Here is a 27,254-nt window from a genome sequence, read left to right as displayed (position 1 = left end):
ACACGTTAGTAATAGTCACCTGCAAAATAAAACACAAGTTATCATGATTATGCATGTATGCAGTGCCTATCCATATGAAGGACACTCTGTCTCTCGACCCTGGCATCATCGAGACAAATAATAATCCGGCATCAATATTCTGATTAGCAGTGTTTGATTTTGTCGTGCAGATCGGAGATATGTGATTTAGCATGATACCCCCAACCATGTGTGTGCTCGTGAGAGTGCATACAGCAAAGCAAATAAAGCTTGAAAACCAATCACTGAATGAAAAATCACCATCACATAGCAAAAGTGCACAATCAGTGCAATAGTCATACATCAACCAGATAAGGTCAGATACAATCCTCCAGAATAGGAAAGAAATACAGACAAGTGAATTCCGTCAACAAGCCTGACGGTAATCCAACACAAATGAAAGATCTAACTGGATGAGGGTCCCGCAGATGGCCCTATCTCGCCTTCCATCCTTGCGAACTCTGCGGCGAACCTGAGCTCGGTATTCTCCTGCTGTAGTCTTCCAACTTCCTTCTGATGAATCTTCATCTGCCTGAAGTAGTGGTCTCTCTCTGCCATGTAATGATCTCTCTCAGCCTTGATCTTTGCTTTCTCTGCCTCCCACTCTGCAGCGAGGACTCTGGCTCTCTCATCCCTCTGATCCCTGACTAGGATTTGCCTCCTCTTCTCATCTTCTATCACCTTTGATGCTCTGAACAGCTTATCCTTAGTGATGTCGTGCTCCCGGTTGGACGATGCTAAAGCTTGGCTGATCTTCCCATAGTAGGCTGTATCCATCTCAAAACGCTTGGTCTCCAGAGCATGTCGCTTATCCTGATCTTCCATCTTCGCTTTGAGCTCCTGATTAGCTCTCTGAACCCGAGCAACATTCATCTCCAATTCCGTCTTCTCTGCAAGCAGCTGATCTCGTTCCCGCTTCATCTCTAAGAACTCATCCATACTGACAGTAGAAGGAGTCTCCTCAATCAACGGATACCACGGATCGACCCTAGGAAATGGTAGACAAGTAAGCTCCACTCTCTTTCTGAGCCAATCATCGAACGGAGGAAAAGATCTGTTGTTAGCTCTACCCCAGGAAGCCTTGCCCTTCCTCTGAATGCTGCGCCATGCATCGGATACCTGCTTTACCCTATCCTGGTTACCCTCAACCGGGAAGTACACAGATTCCTGAATCTCACTCTTGTACGGTGGAAGCTCCATAGCGAATCCCATTTGCCTCTTAAGAAGTGTCGGGTTGTAATTGATGCAACCCTGAACCCCTATAAGCGGCACATTAGGAAAACCCCTGCAACTGCAGATAAAGTCCTGTCCAACTCCACTACTGTGAGTCCAATCTATGTCCTTAGCTCTCAAGCCCATCAGTTTGGTCGCCCAAGTAACATTCTGGCCCAGAAGAACAAAAGCACCCTTGGATGGTAAGTAACCCATAAACCACTTGACCAATAACTGCGCGCAGCATCGAATCAAACCCCCACGCCTCTTCTCATTCCGGTTATGAACCGAATAATAGACATCTCCAATCAATGTAGGGATAGGATTCCTTCGAATAAACAGGCGGATGGCATTGATATCCACAAAGTTCTTCTGGTTGGGAAACAAAATGATCCCATAAATGCTCGCCGCAACCAGAGCACAGACAGCTTCCCAATTCCCCAATTCTGACTGCTCTTTAGCCTTAGCCTCTAGGAAACTCAGATGAAAACCAGGCAGCTTACCCTTCTCCTTCAGATTACTCTTCACTTCCTCTGGACTCAGATAGAAAGCACGGGAAATCCCACCAATATCAGGTTCTTCCTTAGTAACACGGAAAGGAACCTGGTCTCTGATCTGGATACTCAAAATATCAGCATAATCCTCCAACATGGGCCCTAGCACATAATCTGGGAAGACGAAACACCTCAGCTCGGGATCGTAGAACTGAAGTAGAGTATGGATGGCACTCCGGTCTCTATCCATGAGCCTGAAAACTGTCTTCAGAATACCCCCATACACCTCACGAAACAACCCCACATGGTCAGGTGTCATCAACGCTATCATATCCTTCAGCACACTGATATCCGGGTCAAAGAAACTGTAAGCAACATCATCCTTCAAGCCGGGTCTTCTCATCTCTGAATAGAAAGTCTCTCAGCCAAGATCTCGATCCAAAGGGTCCCTGCATATGGGTAAACATGTGTTAGATGTAATTAATGCAAGATGCAATGATGCTGATGAATGAATGCAATGCGTTGCCATCCTCCAAGCCATCTGGTCATCTGCACTGAATCTGGGCTCTGAACTGATCATAACCATCTGAGGAATACACAATCACAATTCTGACCCACGGGTTCCGAAATAAACGGAAGACAGATACATCATCATCACCACTGGTCTCTGATCAGACACACCATCACCATTTGAATCGGCCCAGGGAATCCGAAATAAACGGATCCCCACTGATAAAATATCTCGGCCCGGGGAATCCGAAATAAACGGATCCCCACTGATAAATCACGGACAGCACTCTGGCGTCACGGCAACAAATAACCATAAATCCGACTCATAAATATGTCTCTGAATCACAGATCAAAAAGTCACCATCTGATTATGCATCCGAACAATCACCCTCCCCTCACAGGTAAATTCTAAACAGGTCACCCTAAGGCGGATAATAGTCTCAACGATCGGGCGGAGATACTCAATGGGTTTGCCCTTGCGGGTGTGCCATTGTAGCTCCCTTAAGATCGTCTAAACCAAAGATCCGGGAAATGATCGGTCATCAGAGTCAACAGCCCAAAAGAGATAACCCAACCAAAGTGGAGAACCCCACTGGAAGAGCACTTCTCAGATGAACCTCGTCCGACTTGTGGTATGTCACGTCGCAACAATATGCCCAACCGACACATGAGCGACGTGAGACCACGCTAATCCTAGGTGTATACTTGGGCCTGGGTTTTAGCCCCACTCAGAACACCCACCCCAAAGTAACAGAACCACCTGCAGAGGAAGATGGCAACATGACAGTAATGATGCATGCACGTATTAATGCAAGTATATAAACAATGGTTAGTATAATAAATGCAATAAATAAACAATACAAGCAACCAAAACCAATCCTAGAACGCTAGGAAGGACTCGCTTAGGGACGATGGACCAGCATAGGTCTACATCCAGATAATCCCCAGTGGAGTCGCCAGCTGTCGCATCCTGCGAAAATCAACCGGCGAGCGCTGAAATAAAAACGCACAGAGCCGCCACTGCGCGTTATTTATCCCAAGATAGGGAAAGGAAACGCTCAGAGAAACCTGGAAAGACATGGTCTCGCGACCAGAGAGAAAAGGTTCGGGAGTCGGTTACGCAAGGGGAAGGTATTAGCACCCCTCACGTCCTAGGTACTCCTAGGGATCCACGTTCTAAAATAAAGAAAAGGTTGCTAAACATCACACACACACACGGGGAACGCAGGTGGGGTTAGGAGAAACGGGCTCGATAAGGTATCGCACCTTATGCCTACATATCTTGTCTGGAACAAGAATCAGAGCCTCTGTAGTTCGGCTTACGCACGCCAAACAACACAAAACAATCAAACAAACAAAAGGGTGGCAAACATGGAGCCCGACAGCCAATCACTGGGCTTACGTCGGCATCCGAACCAAAACGCACTCAAAAGGGCAAACATGGAGCCCGACAGCCAATCCTGGACTTACGTCGGCATCCGAACCCAAACACACAGTCAGATAACAAGTAAACACACGCAAAAAAGAAAAAGGTTGCCCGGAGTGGTCTCGCACGACCACCTGCCTACATACCTCGTCTGGAACGAGGATCAGGGCGATGTAGTTCCCCTGAAAGGGACTAAATTGCTAACCAGAAACCGGGGAAAGATACACAACTAGGGAGCTGAGACTCGAGCCTAATGTTGTCATGCATCGTTAACCCTAAGTTCGGTTTTCTATCCTACTTGCATAAGCAAACTAACCTAACCAGGAAAGAAGCTAGCACACAAGCATACAATCATATATCATCAAATGAGAACAGGTATCTCAAACAAGCATGTCAATCAGATATCCACATAACACGCACTATAGCCAAACAAGGGGCTCAATCAATCAGGTTTGACTGCCTAAGCAATCGTCTGTACAGGCTGTGTTTGCTCTTAACCTTGCCATTACGAGGCTAAGGTGAAGCAGATGAAAGGATGAAGTGAGGATCAGACCTCACAGCTCTTATCCCTAACCAGGGAGAGCTGACAAATGAGCATGGGTCCAGAATAGGGGAACCCTTCTATACTCGATGACTCAGACACAATGTGCACTGCACAGGATCTTGGGCTTTTGATCTCAATGCTACAACCATGTAATGGGAGCAAGGAGAAGACTCAACTGAATAGTGGGGGACAGGTTGCTTGTCCCTACCTTCCACCAATTGCCTTACTTGAAGGGCTTTTCCTGCTTGGCTTAAAAATAAACATACACAAGCATTGCCTCTTAAGGAGGACTTCAGACAATTTGCCCGGCCCGGTAACAGCCGGGTCTCCAGACTACATGAAGTAAGAAGGTTATACCTCTATGCAAGTTGCTTAAGCAAAGCAAAGCAAAGCAATAGTTCACAAGGAACTGAGCAACTAAAGTACCTGGAAACAATCAAACTCAGTCAGTACTCAAGCAGACAAACCATAAACAACAAACAGTTAACCAGTTTAAACAAACTATGCACAACACAAGGCAAGCTCAAGGCTTAAGCCCAAGCTTCAACACCTACAAAACAATGCTATGTTAATATACAAACATCAACAACATCAATTAAAATTGATTTGCATCATTCTCCATGTGCCTTATGCTTTTGATCCTGAAAAACCAAGCAAATATTAGCAACTAGACCACTAGGCCAAGCCTAGGGTCCAAAAGCAACAAAAAAGTTAAAACAGCAAGGCATTCACAATCAAAACTCAAATTAAAGTCAAACAAGAGCAAACATCATTGGTCCCATGTCTATATCATCCATTATGTTCAATTCATGCACAAAACAAGGCACATTGGTTCAAATGAAGCACCAAGCATACAAACAGAATTATTGCATTCAAATCCATACCAAAACACATCCAAAAATTCTCAAATTAATTACACCTAAACAGGGGTCAATCAAGGTCTACCATGTCAAATTTGAGCTTAATTGGGCAAATGGAACCATGTTAATGAAAATCAACAAAAACAGACACAGTTACATGCTTCAATTCACAACATCAATGCATACATCCACTTCAAAAATTCATAACTCAATGAAAACTAAAAAGAAATGGATGGGACCAAAACAGGGATGTCACAACATGTGTCTACTACAAGCATATCAAATTTCATGATCATACAATACAATATGAGGATTTCCCAATCAATCTACCAACATGTATCACATGAGCTTGCAATTTCAACAACCAGAAATGAAAAATCATGATCAAATTGAAAATACAGTGAAAAATTCTACAAAAATTCATACAACATCCTAACATATCAACAATTCACCATGCAAAATTTCAGCCAATTCCAACATGCATAGGTCATCCAATTAAATTCAACAAGTTGACATCAAGAGGTGTGACACAAATTGTCACACCTAAGTTCCAGAATTTGCTGCTCTCTAACCAGGTATCAAAAATTCATGAAATTTACATATAAATAATCCTCAATGAGTCAAGAACCACCACAAAAATTTTCAGCCATTTATTTTATGATATGAGTATTTCATGATCAAATTACAAACATGTGTCAAAAATGGACATACAATGGAAAACCCTAGGTCAATTGAAAATCCTACCAAGCACAACTTTGACCAATAGGTCAAAAAAATCCTACACTCAAAGACAAAGTCAACACAATTTTTTTCATATTTTTCTGATTTTTTTACTATTTTTCATGAATTTTTTAAAGTGTTAAACATTTTTAGAAATTAATTAAAAATTTCAGTGACATAATGGTAATTATAATTGGCGGGGGAGGGAAACAGTTTTTTCAAACTTTTGAACGGGATTTTGGATCTAATACTGTTTCACGCAGAACCTTCATCGTCTTCCTCACAATCACACGAAGAACACACAAATTTCAAACCAACACCAAAGCAAGCATGCGACATATCATTCGAACCGTCTTCTCAAGAGGAACATGAACATCACACTCTTACATCCTAAAAGTTCCTAAATCTCTCGAATCGACTCACTTAGGGTTTGAATTCATAATTTCAAATCGCGATTTCTTAAGCTACAGTCAACCATTCTATAAACCGCAAGCACCATTGGATTCTACAAGAAATGCACTACACAAAGCACCTATCAATCGAACAAAACAGGAGATTCAAAATTTCGACATACCGGCAATGGCAGTGCGTAGATCGCGGCTTTAAGCTCCAACTCTTCAAAACAGTTGTACTAGAGCCTTGTGGAAGATGAATGACGTGTCCAGTTCCAATTGCTTCGACCTCTACTGCTCTTAATTCGAATTTGCCATTGTTGAGGTGTTCTTGAACAGTTGCGATGCAAGGCTTGATTGATGATGAATCATGAAAACAGTCCTAGTACATGTTGAAACAAGATCACAGCAAAAAGAAAATCAAGTTTTGGTTGAAGATTGAGGAAGAAATTTGGATTTGAAGATTGGTGTGTTCTTGAGCAAAATGGAGAGAATGAGAGGTTTCTAGATCTGTTCTTGGTAATTGTGAGAGTTAGTTATGATTAGGAGATGATTTGGAATTTATATGCACCCTTAATCCAAGCTCTAATCTTGTTAATTATCATTTGGCTTAATTAAGTGATAATGTAATTTTTGCAAATGAGGGCAAATTGGTCAATACACAATGACAGCACATGCCAGCTCACAATTGGTTCCAACATGTCCAAAACACCATATGTGAAGTGTAGAAACAATTCCCATTGCAATTGGTCATGTATTTCTCAAACTCACCATGTATTTGCAAAATGTCCATTTTTGTCATTTCCATTTTTCAAGACAAAACTCAAACCATGTGCATTAACCATGAAATGAATATTCAAACACACTTAAAATGCCATTCCTGAGGTGTTGGAAAAAGTCCCATTCAAAAATTCCCAATATTTTGACTTTTGGACAATTTTGCCCCTGGTCCAATTCAGCTGTCCAGTTGAAAAGTGACTTTTTGCCTTGGCCATTTTTGAACAAATCCAATGATGCACCCTCAAAGTACATGTCAAATGGAGTTTGTGCATATAAAGAACTTGCAATTTGGACAAAGTATGTGGTAGTTATGACCTCCTGATTACGGGTCTTTTCTGAAATTCACTGAGCCATATTTTGCAAACCGTACATTGGATTTTCAAGTTCTTGGACTTTTTGGAAAGGTGAGAACAAGATCTACATCTGTCATGTTGAACAATTTTTCATTTGAAGCTTCCTTAGACATCTGTTTTTGAGGTCAAAAACTTTCCATTTTTGGAAACTTCAGCTACAAGTCACTTTCTATTTTTGGCAGTTTTTGTCCTGACTTGATTTTCTTCATTTTTAAGCTTTGCAATGTCATTCAACACTTGTTCCAACATGAATGAAGTGTGTCTAACTTGTTTCCACCTCCAAATCCACCAGATCATGTACAGTTGACCACAGTTGACTTTTCAACTGACAGATGAATCAGGCAATGCATAGATCAATCTGAGCCCCAATCTCCAACTGAAATGGCTCAAGGGTGATACCCTAGCCTCCATAAGCACCATATAGTCACAAAATGATCCTCATCTCCTTCATAAACCCCATCTCCTGATCCAGCCCTGATTGGCCCAATACAGCTGATTAGGGTTGACCAGTGGTCAAAACCCTAATCTCAAGGAACATTCTTCAATCTCCTGATGACATCCAACCATGATGATGATGATGTATCAATTCAAACAATATGAAGACCAATACCCTTGGAGAATCATAAAACCCTAATCCACAGCCCAATCCTCAGATGGCCCATGATCAATCAATAAAACCCTGACTTGCACTTGACTTCCTCATCTTCTGATCAAGACTTGGGAGGATAGCTTGCATAATGTAACCACATGATATGCAACATGAAATGCCTAATGTCCTAAAATGATATGCAAATATGTTAATGCTGGTCCCAAAAGAGGAGGGCGAATTTTGAGGTGTTACAGCTGCCCCTATTCAATCCACTGTGAACCTGTCGATACGAAATAGCCTCGGCTTTCGGATGATCAGGATGAAGAGTGATTGAATACCAAGAACAGACGAACAATTTGCACTCTGATGGGATAATAATTAACAACGCCTGTCAGCATCGGCGAAGAAACAAACTCTGAACAACGTCGACCTGGATACCAAAATAAATGGTAACACAGGGATAACCATGGCCTGAACACCACACATCCACGCGGGATTCTCAACTCTTCTTTTTCTTTTGCTTTTCTTGAACCCCGAAAATTTTCTCTGCGCAAACGATCCTCAGATCTCTGCATTTGAACCCCGGAAAATGCCTCAGCACTCCTTTTTGCCAACATAATGAACCCCGATCTCCAATTTGAACCCCAGTCGCCTGACGATAACTCTCGATCGCCAGAATGAACCCCGTTCTCCAGAAAACGTCGCAACATCTCCCTTTCTCCGTTTAAACCCCGGAACATGCCTCAGCATTTCCTTTCTCCATTTGAACCCCAGAACATGCCTCAGCATTTCTTTTCTCCATTTGAACCCCAGAAAATGCCTCAGCATCCCCTTTTCTCCATTCTCGTGATAATTCCGCTGGCAACGTCGGAAATAACACCAAACCACTCTGAGGGCGACATGTCAGAGGGTAAACCTTCACAAAAGGAAGGTAGCATGTGTACCTCTTCCTCAGAAGACACCTATAACGACCTCCATCGGCCTCAGCCAGAGTCTAAGGCAACACATGACCAGAAGATAATCCTAAGGACCTCATCCCGGATAAAATCTTCAACTCCATCTCCATTTGAACCCCAGAAAATGCCTCAACATTTCCTTTTCTCCATTTGAACCCCGAAAATTGCGCTGATCGCAAAACGTCCTTGGATTTCATCTCCATCTCTGCTCGACGGAAACATTTCCTCCAATATCGCACTATTGGGGAACCTTGCTGCTCTGCCGTTCTGATGCTAGACTCCTCAGAGTAACACCTTCACCATCTGTCTCGCACGACAGAAACCTCCCCCAGTATCGTACTACTGGGGAAATACCTTTGGTCAAACCATGAGGCTAAACTCCTCGGAGTAACACCTTCACTGTCTGGCAAGAACCACTTCTCAAACGGTAACCACGGCTTGAGACTAGCTTATGCTTGCAATGATGCATGATTGATTTTTTCTGCGTAATGCTCCATAAACATGGAAATGCCACGCGATTATTCATTTTTCTATGCAATATGCCATGTTATTTTTTCATGATGAATGCATAAAAAACAAAAACATCCCCCTCAAGGGACCCTTCTGGGGAATACGAGACACTCTGCTGAGAACTCGCCACCACTCGGATTTCCACCCTGCTGGGGAATAACGCTGCTGCGGGGAATAAGGCAACCCTTGCTGGGGAAGAACCTCCTTTGCACCCAATCCACTCGAGAAACTGCTGGGGATAAGCACCACCAACACTCTGTGGGGATACAACAGTCTTTGACTTGCTGGGGATATCAATCCTGACTCCGCTTCGGGAAACCCTCCCAGATACTTGCCGACTTCACTGGGGAAATACTCGCATAGGCCCTGCTAGGGGAATAGCAACCTCCAGGCTCAACTGGGGAAACATCAATATATCACCTGCTGGGGATAACCATCCTGATCCTGCTAGGGAACCGCATACCACTCCGCTGGGGACAACCCATGCAATCCATAGGTAGAATCAACTCAGCTGGGGATGCAGAAATCCCTCCGTCCGCTACGGAAACTTGTTCAATCTACTGGTAGGAGGAACACTGTTGGAGATATATTTCATTGAAAAAGACCCGCTCCACTCGGGGATAACAACCTTCTGGCCTGGCTGCTGAGGACACATCGTCGTAAACCCGCCAGGAATAACCATCCTGACTCGGCTGGAGAAGTCCACAGACATTGGAATCCGCTGGGAAGCTAGTCCTATGACTCTGCTTGGGGACCTAGCCGGGAAATGAGAAAAGTTGGTACAGAACACCCGTCGACTCGTCGAACCACGGTATCTACCTTCCAGCCTCGCATCAGCTTTCCACTTTTGGGGAATTTCCAGACTCGTCTGGACCTTTTCTGCTCCATCATCTTGTATCCCAAGGTCGCGCCGCGCTCGACGAGAAAGCGTATTCCTGGGAGTTATACATTCTTTTCAATTTTCCGACTTTGAAGAGTCTTCTTGGTTAATTTCAAGGGTCGTCGGACGTCTCTCGTCGTCCTCTACCGTTCTCTAACTTGCTTTGCCCCTGATCGGGCTCTGCGGGGAATTACATACTTTCCAATCTTCCGACTTTGAAGAGTCTTCTTGATTATCATCAAAGATCGTCGTACGCCTCAACGTCTCCGCCATTCTTTCATTCATTCGTCCCTGAGCGAACTCTCTGGGGATTTATTACAATGCTTCCACATCACAACCTGCAAGTGAATAAAAATATCTAACAGTTCCTGCAAAACAGATCGTCAGATAAAACCGTGCCCCAGGCGTGTCAAGATTTCAACACTTGAGTCACTCAACCTTCCAAATAAGATTTCAAGCCTTCAATCTTATAAGCATGCATTGGAAGGAAACCTATATGTTTTAAAATGCAAGATTCTTTATCAAAAATATCTGGATGTTTTTGCAATCAAAGCGGTAATGAAAACAAAAACAAAATTATTTGACTGAATATGCATTTTATTGATTGGAAAAGCGTGGCTCAAATGAGCAATACAAAAGGAAGCAATTCCTGAAAAGAGGTAATTGCGCACAAAAGGAAAAATCTATCCTAATGGCAATGTGAAACTCGTGATCTCATCGAGTTCCAACTCGGTTACACCCCATATGTCCTCAGACTCTCCATGCTTTCTGCCTTCTGAACAAGACAATTCTGACTGATCCCTACCGGGTATTATCCATGATGCTTCAACCAAAGCGCAAACGATCATGCTAGGCGCAGTTGTTCGTTTCAATCCCTCTTTTGCCTGGACCGCCCTTTCGGGTTTTCAGTCCACCGGGATACCCATTTTTGCCCAAGCCGCCTTTTCAGGTTTTCGACTTGCCGGGTGTACAATTTTTCATTTTATATTCCTAATTTTTGCCCGAACCTTTCTTCTGTTTTTGGTTCGCCGGGATGCCCATTTTTGCCTGGACTATTTTATTCTTTTCGTCCAGCGAGTCAATTATACGAAGTATTTTTTAACTGCGTCCGCATTCACAGGGGATGGAAAATCCTCGCCATCCATGGTCGTTAGCAACAAGGCTCCGCCAGAGAAAACCTTCTTGACCACGAATGGACCTTCATAATTCGGTGTCCATTTGCCCCTTCGATCGTTTTGAGGAGGAAGGATCCTTTTCAGCACCATATCACCCACGTGATATACCCGAGGTCTCACCTTCTTGTCAAAAGCACGCTTCATCCTTTGCTGGTATAACTGCCCATGACAAATGGCTGCTAGCCTCTTTTCCTCTATCAGGCTCAATTCTTCGTACCGGGTCCTCACCCATTCAGCCTCTTGCAACTTTACGTCCATCAGGACTCTCAAAGAGGGAATCTGAACCTCAACAGGTAATACAGCTTCCATCCCATATACCAATGAGAAAGGAGTTGCCCCAGTGGATGTGCGTACCGACGTTCTGTACCCATGCAAGGCAAACGGCAACATCTCATGCCAGTCTTTGTAGGTCACCACCATTTTCTGCACAATCTTCTTTATATTCTTGTTGGCTGCCTCGACCGCCCCATTCATCTTCGGACGATAGGGAGAAGAATTGTGATGCTCAATCTTGAATTCCCGGCACAGCTCTGCCATCATCTTATTGTTCAAATTAGAACCATTATCTGTAATGATCCTCTCGGGAACCCCATATCTGCAAATGATGTCTCTCTTGAGAAATCTGGCCACGACCTGCTTTGTCACGTTCGTATAAGAGGCTGCTTCTACCCACTTGGTGAAGTAATCAATAGCCACTAATATGAATCTGTGCCCATTCGAAGCTGTAGGCTCAATCTTTCCGATCATATCAATGCCCCACATAGCAAACGGCCATGGAGACGACATCAAACTCAATGGATTCGGAGGCACGTGCACCTTATCAGCATAAATCTGGCATTTATGACACTTCCGCACGAAATTAAAACATTGGGCCTCCATTGTCATCCAATAATAACCTGCTCTCAGCAGCTTCTTTACCATGGCATTCCCACTGGCATGGGTACCGAACGATCCCTCATGAACCTCTTTCATCAATTGGCTTGCTTCTGCATCATCAACACATCTGAGCAAGACCCAATCAAAATTTCTCTTATATAAAACCCCATCCTTATTCAGGTAGAATACCATGGCCAACCTCCGCAGAGTCTTTCTATCTTTCTTAGATGCTCCCTCAGGATACTCTTGCGTCTCAAGATAGCGCTTGATATCGTAATACCACGGCTTCTCATCATCAGGCGCTGTATCAACAGCAAACACATAAGCCGGTCTATCCAGACGTCCCACTTCAACACTGGGGAACTGATTCCACCTCTGCACCTTGATCAAGGCAGCCAGAGTAGCCAAAGCATCTGCCAAAGGGTTCTCCTCTCTGGGCACGTGATGCATCTTCACCTTAGTAAAAAACGTCAACAATCTCCTCGTATAATCTCGATACGGAACCAAATGAGATTGATGCGTATACCATTTCCCGTTAACCTGATTTATCACCAGAGCTGAATCTCCATATATCACAAGGTTCTTGATTCTCAAATCAATCGCCTCTTCGATACCCAATATGCAAGCTTCGTATTCAGCTACGTTGTTGGTGCACTCAAATGTTAGCCGGGCAGCAAAAGGAATATGAGATCCTTTCGGCGTAACCAAAACAGCACCAACACCGCTTCCATTCACGTTAACGGCCCCATCAAACATCAAAATCCATTCGGATTCAGGGTCAGGCCCCTCCTCCGGGATTGGTTCCTCGCAATCTTTCGATTTGAGAAACATGATGTCCTCATCAGGGAATTCAAACTTCATTGGTTGATAATCATCAATGGGTTGCTGGGCGAGGTAATCAGACAATACACTCCCCTTGATCGCTTTCTGAGAGGTATACTGTATATCATATTCAGTCAAAATCATTTGCCACCTCGCAACCCTTCCGGTCAATGCTGGCTTTTCAAAAATGTACTTGATCGGATCCATCTTGGAAATCAACAAAGTGGTATGAACCAGCATGTACTGCCTTAGTCGGCGAGCAGCCCAGACCAAAGCACAGCAAGTTTTCTCGAGCAGTGAATATCTTGTTTCACAGTCGGTAAACTTTTTGCTAAGGTAGTATATGGCATGCTCTTTTCGACCAGACTCGTCATGCTGCCCCAATACACACCCCATAGACCCCTCGAGGACTGTCATGTACAGAATTAACGGTCTTCCCTCCACAGGAGGCATCAGAATCGGAGGCTCCTGCAAATACTCTTTGATCTTTTCAAATGCCGCTTGGCAATCATCATTCCACCTGACCGTTTGGTCTTTTCTCAACAATTTAAAGATTGGTTCACACGTGGCTGTTAGATGAGATATGAACCGTGAAATGTAGTTCAATCTACCCAAGAAACCACGAACCTCTTTCTCCGTTCTCGGTTCAGGCATTTCTTTTATCGCTTTTACTTTTGCAGGATCAACCTCGATTCCTTTCTCACTTACAATGAACCCCAGCAATTTACCGGACCGCACTCCGAACGTGCACTTGTTCGGATTCAACCTCAGTCTGAACTGTCTCAACCGGTCAAACAGCTTGGCCAGATCTACCAAATGCCCCTCTTCTGTTTGGGACTTTGCTATCATGTCATCAACATAGCATTCAATTTCATGATGAATCATATCATGAAACAAAGTCACCATGGCTCTCTGATAAGTAGCACCGGCGTTTTTGAGACCGAATGGCATCACCTTGTAACAAAAGGTGCCCCACGGTGTAATGAACGTTGTTTTCTCCATATCATCTGGCGACATTTTGATTTGATTATAGCCAGAAAAGCCATCCATGAAGGAAAACACCGAGAATTGAGCAGTATTATCTACCAACACGTCAATGTGTGGTAGTGGAAAATCATCCTTCGGACTAGCTCTGTTCAGATCTCGGTAATCCACACACATTCTCACCTTCCCATCCTTCTTCGGGACTGGCACAATGTTCGCAACCCATGGCGGATAATTAGTGACAGCAAGGAAACCAGCATCCCACTGCTTCTGCACTTCTTCTTTAATCTTCATCGCCATGTCAGGTCGAGTTCTGCGCAACTTCTGCTTCACTGGAGGACAATCTGTTCTCAACGGTAGCTTGTGCACAACGATATCGGTATCCAACCCTGGCATATCTTGATAAGACCAGGCAAAGATGTCGACATATTCTTTCAACAATGCCACCATTCTGCTCTTAACACTTCCCTCCAAGGCAGCCCCGATTTTCACTTCTTTCTTGACATCATCAGTACCCAGGTTCACGACCTCAATCTGTTCCTCATGCGGCTGAATGACCTTCTCCTCTTGTTTTAACAACCTGGCCAATTCCCCTGGTAGTTCACAATCTTCTTCGTCTTCTTCTTCAGCAAGATAGATCGGATTGTCGAAGTCATACAAGGGTGTAACAGGATTGTTATCAATGAGATCCGGAGAGGAATCGCATCTGCATGAATGTTGATTCATGCATTGCTTTAGAACCGGTGTGAAAAATTGAAAAGGAAAAATGAAAACATTGCCATTTTTATTTGTTTTTAATTTTTAAACTGCAAAAATAAATGAAAAACAGGGAACACCGCTTTTAACTGAAAAACATCCTTTTATTAATGATGCAAAATTCTGCAAATTTAAACATGAGGTGGCCCTTACAATGGACCATTACGTGTCGGGCAACACGCATGGTTTGCATGCAAATAAGAAAGAAAACAAGAAAAATATTACTCTTCGAGGAGAGTGACCCGGATGATTTCTTCGGCCTTCCAGTTGTGGATTTCCATCCCTGGTTCGCACGGCGTTATCCACCGGTCCATGTCACAGTCGCTGTCAGTATCTTCACCCATCATGCAGATGTGGTCCGGATCCAGCATTCCGGCACTCGTGAAAGTTACAGACGTACGACCCCCTCTTCCTCGTCCCAAGCCTCGGCCCGGTTGATATCCAACCCCAAAACGGTCTTTTTTCTCAGGGACCTCCATTATTCTGCCCCAGCCTGGAGCCTCTCCGCTTTTGACTACCTCAGCAGTCTGCTTATAAGAAGCGATGGACGGTTTCTCTTCCTCTTGCTTGGCGAACAGGGCATTCTCCACCTTAACAGTTTCAAATGACTGGCTAGGCGTCTCCCATATTTCACCGTCCATCTCAACATATTTGAAAGAAGACAGGTGGCTGACAAAGATGTCCTCCTCTCCGCAAACAGTAACGACCTGGCCTCCCCAAACATATTTCAGCTTTTGGTGCAAAGTCGACGTAACTGCTCCCGCAGCATGAATCCATGGGCGACCCAACAAGCAACTGTAAGCTGGTTGGATGTCCATAACATAGAAGGTTGACTTAAACACCTCCGGGCCAATCTTTACTGGTAACTCCACCTCCCCGAATACGGCTCGCTTTGACCCATCAAAAGCCCGCACAATTAAATCAGTCGGGGTCAAAATCAGCCCATCACAATTAATCTTTGCCAGGGCCTTCTTAGGCAACACATTCAAAGAGGAACCGGTATCAACCAGCACATGCGAAAGCACGGCTCCTTTGCATTCCATTGCAATGTGTAGAGCCCGGTTATGATTCCTGCCGTCCACTGTCAGGTCCATATCCGTAAAGCCCAGCCCATGGCTAGCATGCCCGTTGGATACGACCGTCTCCAATTGGTTGATTGTGATCTCCTGAGGAACATAAGCTTTCTTCAATATTTTCAACAAAGCCTCCCTATGACCCTCAGAACTCAACAGCAGTGACAGAATTGAGATTTTTGAAGGAGTCTGCTGCAAGTGATCAACCAACTTGTACTCTGACTTCTTGATGATCCTCAGAAATTCCTCAGCTTCATCATCAAATTTATTATCCGACCCCGCAGGCGCCGGTGTCATCACAGGAGTACTACCATTATCCACCACAGCCTTTCCCTTTGCCCTGGCTAAAGCCTCGGCCTTTTCTTTTTTCTCTTTTTCTTCCTCCCCCCTCCTCAATGCGTCGGGAGCAAACAACCTACCGCTGCGAGTGAAACCGCTGGGACCGGCATTATCCACCTTTAGCACGGTGGTTTCACTAGCGGATTGTTCCTCCAACCTCTCACCATTACAATATACCTCCCCACCATAATGCCAAGGTACGGCATCATCTTTGTCATATGGAATTGGCCCAGGTACCGTGATGGTAACTGGGGCCTCCTCCACCAGATTTGACAAATCCACCGGATCAAAGTATATAGTTATGGTGGAGACCTCTTCACTCTTTCCTTCAGCCTTCTCAATCACAATATTCCCTGCGTCCATCAGACCCTGGACATGCTTCCTCAGAAGCTCACAACCATTTGCAGAAATAGTGCACTCAGCACAATCAGATCCGCAGCCCGGATAGACCCCATTCCTCAACAACTGCCTTTTGACCTCAATCAAAGGCGTCTTCAGCTGACCAACCTCAAACAGCCCCACTCTGCTCTCCTCAAAGATGGCATTCACCCCCCTCTGACCATGCGCAGGCATGGGATTTGCATTGACATTGGGGGATGGAGCAAAATTAATAGCCTTGGAATCCACTAAATCCTGAACTGTGTGCTTAAAAGCTTTACAGTTCTCAATATTATGCCCAGGCGCACCTGAGTGGAATTCACATTTCGCAGTCTCATCATAACTGGCTGGCCTCTGATCAGGTCTCAAAGGTGCCAGAGTTCTAGTTTGCACAAGGCCCAAATCCATCAACTTTTTGAACAAAAAGGCATAGGTCACCGGAGGCCTATCGAATTGTCTGTCCTGCGCTCTGCCCCGGACTTGATAACCAGCCCTTTGTGGTCTCTGTTGAAAGGGTTGTTGTCTCTGTTGCTGTTGCTGTTGCGGTTGTGCTGAATGAGACTCAGCAGGAATTGTTACCGCAGCGGTATGCTGGAAGTAACGTTCCCTACCGGGTCCGCGCTGCGTGTACACTGCGCTGGTGTCTCCTTCCTTCTTTCTCTGCCCACCATTATTGCCGAATGGTTTCTTCGTACCAGAAGAAGAAGAAGACGCACCCTGAATTTTGCCCAGCTTTAACCAACTCTCTATCCTTTCCCCCGCCACCACAATGTCGGAGAAGTTGGTGACAGGACAACCCACCATCCTCTCAGCAAATGGCCCCTGCAGGGTCCCCATAAACAAATCAGACATCTCCCGATCTACCAACGGAGGTTGAACTCTGGCAGCCAACTCTTTCCACCTTTGCGCATACTCTTTAAAGCCCTCATTATGTTTCTGAGACATACCCTGCAGCTGGGTACGACTCGGAGCCATATCTGCATTAAACTGGTACTGCTTAAAGAAAGCATCTCCCAAATCTTGCCAGCTTTTGATATCGGACGATCTCAACTTGGTGTACCATTCCAAGGAGCCTCCAGACAGGCTGTCCTGGAAAAAGTACATCCACAGTTTTTGATCTGCGGTGTATGCTGAGATTTTGCGGACAAATGCCTGGAGATGAGTTTCCGGGCAAGAACTGCCATTGTATTTGTCGAATGCGGGCGCCTTGAATTTCTGAGGGATTACAATCCCCTCCACCAGCCCCATGTTGGACATATTTACCACCCCAGGCGTGGCATAGCTCTCCAGCACTTTGATTTTCTCAGCCAGCAGCTGGATTTCCTTATTCTGAGGAGGAATGTCGTAAGGCACAAAAGGCTCATTTCGCATAGAGAACTGGTCAGCCTCTCTATCTTCCTCCTGATCTTCGTCAAACCCATAAAACGGAGGCACAAAGTTGTCTTTCATATTCTGACTAGGCCCAGGTTGACCAGCAGTACCAGCATTATTCACCAGACCAACTGTTGTCCTCTTTCCACCATCACGAGATCCCTGCCCCTGGTTGGAGACTCCATCCAGGTTGACCCCACTGTTCTGAGCAGAAACCCGCTCGAGTTTCTCAACTTTATCTGCGAGAGCCTTCTGACCAATGGCAAAACCTTGCATTATATTGATCAGTTCGGTCATTTTCTCCTTCAATTCCAGCATATCAGCACTGGGAAGCTCCATGAGTCTGGGAGTGTTTCTTCTTGTGTAATATCTGTGAGGGCGAGTTGAGTGCAGGGGTACTACTCTTCGAGCGCGAGCAATGATTCCTGGTTACAAACAAACACGTTAGTAATAGTCACCTGCAAAATAAAACACAAGTTATCATGATTATGCATGTATGCAGTGCCTATCCATATGAAGGACACTCTGTCTCTCGACCCTGGCATCATCGAGACAAATAATAATCCGGCATCAATATTCTGATTAGCAGTGTTTGATTTTGTCGTGCAGATCGGAGATATGTGATTTAGCATGATACCCCCAACCATGTGTGTGCTCGTGAGAGTGCATACAGCAAAGCAAATAAAGCTTGAAAACCAATCACTGAATGAAAAATCACCATCACATAGCAAAAGTGCACAATCAGTGCAATAGTCATACATCAACCAGATAAGGTCAGATACAATCCTCCAGAATAGGAAAGAAATACAGACAAGTGAATTCCGTCAACAAGCCTGACGGTAATCCAACACAAATGAAAGATCTAACTGGATGAGGGTCCCGCAGATGGCCCTATCTCGCCTTCCATCCTTGCGAACTCTGCGGCGAACCTGAGCTCGGTATTCTCCTGCTGTAGTCTTCCAACTTCCTTCTGATGAATCTTCATCTGCCTGAAGTAGTGGTCTCTCTCTGCCATGTAATGATCTCTCTCAGCCTTGATCTTTGCTTTCTCTGCCTCCCACTCTGCAGCGAGGACTCTGGCTCTCTCATCCCTCTGATCCCTGACTAGGATTTGCCTCCTCTTCTCATCTTCTATCACCTTTGATGCTCTGAACAGCTTATCCTTAGTGATGTCGTGCTCCCGGTTGGACGATGCTAAAGCTTGGCTGATCTTCCCATAGTAGGCTGTATCCATCTCAAAACGCTTGGTCTCCAGAGCATGTCGCTTATCCTGATCTTCCATCTTCGCTTTGAGCTCCTGATTAGCTCTCTGAACCCGAGCAACATTCATCTCCAATTCCGTCTTCTCTGCAAGCAGCTGATCTCGTTCCCGCTTCATCTCTAAGAACTCATCCATACTGACAGTAGAAGGAGTCTCCTCAATCAACGGATACCACGGATCGACCCTAGGAAATGGTAGACAAGTAAGCTCCACTCTCTTTCTGAGCCAATCATCGAACGGAGGAAAAGATCTGTTGTTAGCTCTACCCCAGGAAGCCTTGCCCTTCCTCTGAATGCTGCGCCATGCATCGGATACCTGCTTTACCCTATCCTGGTTACCCTCAACCGGGAAGTACACAGATTCCTGAATCTCACTCTTGTACGGTGGAAGCTCCATAGCGAATCCCATTTGCCTCTTAAGAAGTGTCGGGTTGTAATTGATGCAACCCTGAACCCCTATAAGCGGCACATTAGGAAAACCCCTGCAACTGCAGATAAAGTCCTGTCCAACTCCACTACTGTGAGTCCAATCTATGTCCTTAGCTCTCAAGCCCATCAGTTTGGTCGCCCAAGTAACATTCTGGCCCAGAAGAACAAAAGCACCCTTGGATGGTAAGTAACCCATAAACCACTTGACCAATAACTGCGCGCAGCATCGAATCAAACCCCCACGCCTCTTCTCATTCCGGTTATGAACCGAATAATAGACATCTCCAATCAATGTAGGGATAGGATTCCTTCGAATAAACAGGCGGATGGCATTGATATCCACAAAGTTCTTCTGGTTGGGAAACAAAATGATCCCATAAATGCTCGCCGCAACCAGAGCACAGACAGCTTCCCAATTCCCCAATTCTGACTGCTCTTTAGCCTTAGCCTCTAGGAAACTCAGATGAAAACCAGGCAGCTTACCCTTCTCCTTCAGATTACTCTTCACTTCCTCTGGACTCAGATAGAAAGCACGGGAAATCCCACCAATATCAGGTTCTTCCTTAGTAACACGGAAAGGAACCTGGTCTCTGATCTGGATACTCAAAATATCAGCATAATCCTCCAACATGGGCCCTAGCACATAATCTGGGAAGACGAAACACCTCAGCTCGGGATCGTAGAACTGAAGTAGAGTATGGATGGCACTCCGGTCTCTATCCATGAGCCTGAAAACTGTCTTCAGAATACCCCCATACACCTCACGAAACAACCCCACATGGTCAGGTGTCATCAACGCTATCATATCCTTCAGCACACTGATATCCGGGTCAAAGAAACTGTAAGCAACATCATCCTTCAAGCCGGGTCTTCTCATCTCTGAATAGAAAGTCTCTCAGCCAAGATCTCGATCCAAAGGGTCCCTGCATATGGGTAAACATGTGTTAGATGTAATTAATGCAAGATGCAATGATGCTGATGAATGAATGCAATGCGTTGCCATCCTCCAAGCCATCTGGTCATCTGCACTGAATCTGGGCTCTGAACTGATCATAACCATCTGAGGAATACACAATCACAATTCTGACCCACGGGTTCCGAAATAAACGGAAGACAGATACATCATCATCACCACTGGTCTCTGATCAGACACACCATCACCATTTGAATCGGCCCAGGGAATCCGAAATAAACGGATCCCCACTGATAAAATATCTCGGCCCGGGGAATCCGAAATAAACGGATCCCCACTGATAAATCACGGACAGCACTCTGGCGTCACGACAACAAATAACCATAAATCCGACTCATAAATATGTCTCTGAATCACAGATCAAAAAGTCACCATCTGATTATGCATCCGAACAATCACCCTCCCCTCACAGGTAAATTCTAAACAGGTCACCCTAAGGCGGATAATAGTCTCAACGATCGGGCGGAGATACTCAATGGGTTTGCCCTTGCGGGTGTGCCATTGTAGCTCCCTTAAGATCGTCTAAACCAAAGATCCGGGAAATGATCGGTCATCAGAGTCAACAGCCCAAAAGAGATAACCCAACCAAAGTGGAGAACCCCACTGGAAGAGCACTTCTCAGATGAACCTCGTCCGACTTGTGGTATGTCACGTCGCAACAATATGCCCAACCGACACATGAGCGACGTGAGACCACGCTAATCCTAGGTGTATACTCGGGCCTGGGTTTTAGCCCCACTCAGAACACCCACCCCAAAGTAACAGAACCACCTGCAGAGGAAGATGGCAACATGACAGTAATGATGCATGCACGTATTAATGCAAGTATATAAACAATGGTTAGTATAATAAATGCAATAAATAAACAATACAAGCAACCAAAACCAATCCTAGAACGCTAGGAAGGACTCGCTTAGGGACGATGGACCAGCATAGGTCTACATCCAGATAATCCCCAGTGGAGTCGCCAGCTGTCGCATCCTGCGAAAATCAACCGGCGAGCGCTGAAATAAAAACGCACAGAGCCGCCACTGCGCGTTATTTATCCCAAGATAGGGAAAGGAAACGCTCAGAGAAACCTGGAAAGACATGGTCTCGCGACCAGAGAGAAAAGGTTCGGGAGTCGGTTACGCAAGGGGAAGGTATTAGCACCCCTCACGTCCTAGGTACTCCTAGGGATCCACGTTCTAAAATAAAGAAAAGGTTGCTAAACATCACACACACACACGGGGAACGCAGGTGGGGTTAGGAGAAACGGGCTCGATAAGGTATCGCACCTTATGCCTACATATCTTGTCTGGAACAAGAATCAGAGCCTCTGTAGTTCGGCTTACGCACGCCAAACAACACAAAACAATCAAACAAACAAAAGGGTGGCAAACATGGAGCCCGACAGCCAATCACTGGGCTTACGTCGGCATCCGAACCAAAACGCACTCAAAAGGGCAAACATGGAGCCCGACAGCCAATCCTGGACTTACGTCGGCATCCGAACCCAAACACACAGTCAGATAACAAGTAAACACACGCAAAAAAGAAAAAGGTTGCCCGGAGTGGTCTCGCACGACCACCTGCCTACATACCTCGTCTGGAACGAGGATCAGGGCGATGTAGTTCCCCTGAAAGGGACTAAATTGCTAACCAGAAACCGGGGAAAGATACACAACTAGGGAGCTGAGACTCGAGCCTAATGTTGTCATGCATCGTTAACCCTAAGTTCGGTTTTCTATCCTACTTGCATAAGCAAACTAACCTAACCAGGAAAGAAGCTAGCACACAAGCATACAATCATATATCATCAAATGAGAACAGGTATCTCAAACAAGCATGTCAATCAGATATCCACATAACACGCACTATAGCCAAACAAGGGGCTCAATCAATCAGGTTTGACTGCCTAAGCAATCGTCTGTACAGGCTGTGTTTGCTCTTAACCTTGCCATTACGAGGCTAAGGTGAAGCAGATGAAAGGATGAAGTGAGGATCAGACCTCACAGCTCTTATCCCTAACCAGGGAGAGCTGACAAATGAGCATGGGTCCAGAATAGGGGAACCCTTCTATACTCGATGACTCAGACACAATGTGCACTGCACAGGATCTTGGGCTTTTGATCTCAATGCTACAACCATGTAATGGGAGCAAGGAGAAGACTCAACTGAATAGTGGGGGACAGGTTGCTTGTCCCTACCTTCCACCAATTGCCTTACTTGAAGGGCTTTTCCTGCTTGGCTTAAAAATAAACATACACAAGCATTGCCTCTTAAGGAGGACTTCAGACAATTTGCCCGGCCCGGTAACAGCCGGGTCTCCAGACTACATGAAGTAAGAAGGTTATACCTCTATGCAAGTTGCTTAAGCAAAGCAAAGCAAAGCAATAGTTCACAAGGAACTGAGCAACTAAAGTACCTGGAAACAATCAAACTCAGTCAGTACTCAAGCAGACAAACCATAAACAACAAACAGTTAACCAGTTTAAACAAACTATGCACAACACAAGGCAAGCTCAAGGCTTAAGCCCAAGCTTCAACACCTACAAAACAATGCTATGTTAATATACAAACATCAACAACATCAATTAAAATTGATTTGCATCATTCTCCATGTGCCTTATGCTTTTGATCCTGAAAAACCAAGCAAATATTAGCAACTAGACCACTAGGCCAAGCCTAGGGTCCAAAAGCAACAAAAAAGTTAAAACAGCAAGGCATTCACAATCAAAACTCAAATTAAAGTCAAACAAGAGCAAACATCATTGGTCCCATGTCTATATCATCCATTATGTTCAATTCATGCACAAAACAAGGCACATTGGTTCAAATGAAGCACCAAGCATACAAACAGAATTATTGCATTCAAATCCATACCAAAACACATCCAAAAATTCTCAAATTAATTACACCTAAACAGGGGTCAATCAAGGTCTACCATGTCAAATTTGAGCTTAATTGGGCAAATGGAACCATGTTAATGAAAATCAACAAAAACAGACACAGTTACATGCTTCAATTCACAACATCAATGCATACATCCACTTCAAAAATTCATAACTCAATGAAAACTAAAAAGAAATGGATGGGACCAAAACAGGGATGTCACAACATGTGTCTACTACAAGCATATCAAATTTCATGATCATACAATACAATATGAGGATTTCCCAATCAATCTACCAACATGTATCACATGAGCTTGCAATTTCAACAACCAGAAATGAAAAATCATGATCAAATTGAAAATACAGTGAAAAATTCTACAAAAATTCATACAACATCCTAACATATCAACAATTCACCATGCAAAATTTCAGCCAATTCCAACATGCATAGGTCATCCAATTAAATTCAACAAGTTGACATCAAGAGGTGTGACACAAATTGTCACACCTAAGTTCCAGAATTTGCTGCTCTCTAACCAGGTATCAAAAATTCATGAAATTTACATATAAATAATCCTCAATGAGTCAAGAACCACCACAAAAATTTTCAGCCATTTATTTTATGATATGAGTATTTCATGATCAAATTACAAACATGTGTCAAAAATGGACATACAATGGAAAACCCTAGGTCAATTGAAAATCCTACCAAGCACAACTTTGACCAATAGGTCAAAAAAATCCTACACTCAAAGACAAAGTCAACACAATTTTTTTCATATTTTTCTGATTTTTTTACTATTTTTCATGAATTTTTTAAAGTGTTAAACATTTTTAGAAATTAATTAAAAATTTCAGTGACATAATGGTAATTATAATTGGCGGGGGAGGGAAACAGTTTTTTCAAACTTTTGAACGGGATTTTGGATCTAATACTGTTTCACGCAGAACCTTCATCGTCTTCCTCACAATCACACGAAGAACACACAAATTTCAAACCAACACCAAAGCAAGCATGCGACATATCATTCGAACCGTCTTCTCAAGAGGAACATGAACATCACACTCTTACATCCTAAAAGTTCCTAAATCTCTCGAATCGACTCACTTAGGGTTTGAATTCATAATTTCAAATCGCGATTTCTTAAGCTACAGTCAACCATTCTATAAACCGCAAGCACCATTGGATTCTACAAGAAATGCACTACACAAAGCACCTATCAATCGAACAAAACAGGAGATTCAAAATTTCGACATACCGGCAATGGCAGTGCGTAGATCGCGGCTTTAAGCTCCAACTCTTCAAAACAGTTGTACTAGAGCCTTGTGGAAGATGAATGACGTGTCCAGTTCCAATTGCTTCGACCTCTACTGCTCTTAATTCGAATTTGCCATTGTTGAGGTGTTCTTGAACAGTTGCGATGCAAGGCTTGATTGATGATGAATCATGAAAACAGTCCTAGTACATGTTGAAACAAGATCACAGCAAAAAGAAAATCAAGTTTTGGTTGAAGATTGAGGAAGAAATTTGGATTTGAAGATTGGTGTGTTCTTGAGCAAAATGGAGAGAATGAGAGGTTTCTAGATCTGTTCTTGGTAATTGTGAGAGTTAGTTATGATTAGGAGATGATTTGGAATTTATATGCACCCTTAATCCAAGCTCTAATCTTGTTAATTATCATTTGGCTTAATTAAGTGATAATGTAATTTTTGCAAATGAGGGCAAATTGGTCAATACACAATGACAGCACATGCCAGCTCACAATTGGTTCCAACATGTCCAAAACACCATATGTGAAGTGTAGAAACAATTCCCATTGCAATTGGTCATGTATTTCTCAAACTCACCATGTATTTGCAAAATGTCCATTTTTGTCATTTCCATTTTTCAAGACAAAACTCAAACCATGTGCATTAACCATGAAATGAATATTCAAACATACTTAAAATGCCATTCCTGAGGTGTTGGAAAAAGTCCCATTCAAAAATTCCCAATATTTTGACTTTTGGACAATTTTGCCCCTGGTCCAATTCAGCTGTCCAGTTGAAAAGTGACTTTTTGCCTTGGCCATTTTTGAACAAATCCAATGATGCACCCTCAAAGTACATGTCAAATGGAGTTTGTGCATATAAAGAACTTGCAATTTGGACAAAGTATGTGGTAGTTATGACCTCCTGATTACGGGTCTTTTCTGAAATTCACTGAGCCATATTTTGCAAACCGTACATTGGATTTTCAAGTTGTTGGACTTTTTGGAAAGGTGAGAACAAGATCTACATCTGTCATGTTGAACAATGTTTCATTTGAAGCTTCCTTGGACATCTGTTTTTGAGGTCAAAAACTTTCCATTTTTGGAAACTTCAGCTACAAGTCACTTTCTATTTTTGGCAGTTTTTGTCCTGACTTGATTTTCTTCATTTTTAAGCTTTGCAATGTCATTCAACACTTGTTCCAACATGAATGAAGTGTGTCTAACTTGTTTCCACCTCCAAATCCACCAGATCATGTACAGTTGACCACAGTTGACTTTTCAACTGACAGATGAATCAGGCAATGCATAGATCAATCTGAGCCCCAATCTCCAACTGAAATGGCTCAAGGGTGATACCCTAGCCTCCATAAGCACCATATAGTCACAAAATGATCCTCATCTCCTTCATAAACCCCATCTCCTGATCCAGCCCTGATTGGCCCAATACAGCTGATTAGGGTTGACCAGTGGTCAAAACCCTAATCTCAAGGAACATTCTTCAATCTCCTGATGACATCCAACCATGATGATGATGATGTATCAATTCAAACAATATGAAGACCAATACCCTTGGAGAATCATAAAACCCTAATCCATAGCCCAATCCTCAGATGGCCCATGATCAATCAATAAAACCCTGACTTGCACTTGACTTCCTCATCTTCTGATCAAGACTTGGGAGGATAGCTTGCATAATGTAACCACATGATATGCAACATGAAATGCCTAATGTCCTAAAATGATATGCAAATATGTTAATGCTGGTCCCAAAAGAGGAGGGCGAATTTTGAGGTGTTACACACTCAAGGAAGTTTGTATTCATCTGGGTATCAAGGGTGCATCACCATCTTCATGATCTTTCTTTCCTCAAATTTTCATTTCTTATCAGCAAAGTTCATCTGAATTAGGGTTTGACCTCTGGTCAACTTTGGTCTACTGAAGCAGTCAAAGTAGGGTTCCTCAAGGATTGAGATGCATTATTGGTTTGAAGGTCTTATGGATGTTGTGTAGAGATTTTGGGAGCTAGGGTTTCATTTTCAGAGGTTTTCTTCAAAGGATCAAGCTTAATGGGCTCAATACGGTTCAAAATTCAACTGTGAAGTCAAAAGTCAATTGTTGGTCAACTGGGGGTCAAATGGCTAGGGAATGACTTGAGATACTTCCAACATGTTCAAATGGGGTCTATTCGTCATTCAAAACATTAATCTTGAAGGAACAAAGGTCCAGTGCACAGGTTACCAAATTTGAAAAGATGACCTGTATTGTGAAGTTTCCAAATTTGGAAGGATTTTGACCTAGCTTCAACTTGATTTTTCATCACCAAGGAAGCTCCAAATGAATTTTTTCTCAGACATGAAAGTTATAGATCTTTGTCTCCCCTTTCCAAAAAGTCCTATTTCAAGGCCATATGATGAATGGTTGAAGAGTTATGGTTCTTGAATGACG

The 27,254-nt window shown here is 43.8% G+C and overlaps 2 protein-coding genes across 2 annotated transcripts; both read right to left on the bottom strand.

The window, feature by feature from the left end:
* Positions 1–264: 264 nt before the first annotated feature.
* Positions 265–5,127, bottom strand: LOC127085563 (uncharacterized). Its single transcript, XM_051026074.1, has 2 exons — positions 4,562–5,127; positions 265–2,173 (listed from the first exon to the last, which is right to left on the bottom strand). Exon 2 carries the CDS (start codon positions 2,125–2,127, stop codon positions 424–426), a length of 1,704 nt encoding a protein of 567 aa, XP_050882031.1. The 5' UTR covers positions 2,128–2,173; positions 4,562–5,127; the 3' UTR covers positions 265–423.
* A 13,594-nt stretch (positions 5,128–18,721) lies between these two features.
* Positions 18,722–23,584, bottom strand: LOC127085562 (uncharacterized). The gene is made up of 2 exons (XM_051026073.1): positions 23,019–23,584; positions 18,722–20,630 (listed from the first exon to the last, which is right to left on the bottom strand). The coding sequence occupies exon 2, from the start codon at positions 20,582–20,584 to the stop codon at positions 18,881–18,883; it is 1,704 nt and encodes a 567-aa protein (XP_050882030.1). The 5' UTR covers positions 20,585–20,630; positions 23,019–23,584; the 3' UTR covers positions 18,722–18,880.
* Positions 23,585–27,254: the final 3,670 nt, after the last annotated feature.

The sequence above is a fragment of the Lathyrus oleraceus genome, chromosome 5 (genome assembly GCF_024323335.1).
Source record: "Lathyrus oleraceus cultivar Zhongwan6 chromosome 5, CAAS_Psat_ZW6_1.0, whole genome shotgun sequence".
Taxonomy (NCBI): domain Eukaryota; kingdom Viridiplantae; phylum Streptophyta; class Magnoliopsida; order Fabales; family Fabaceae; genus Lathyrus; species Lathyrus oleraceus.
Note: the sequence above shows the minus strand (reverse complement) of the source record. Positions and strands in the feature narration are given on the sequence as shown.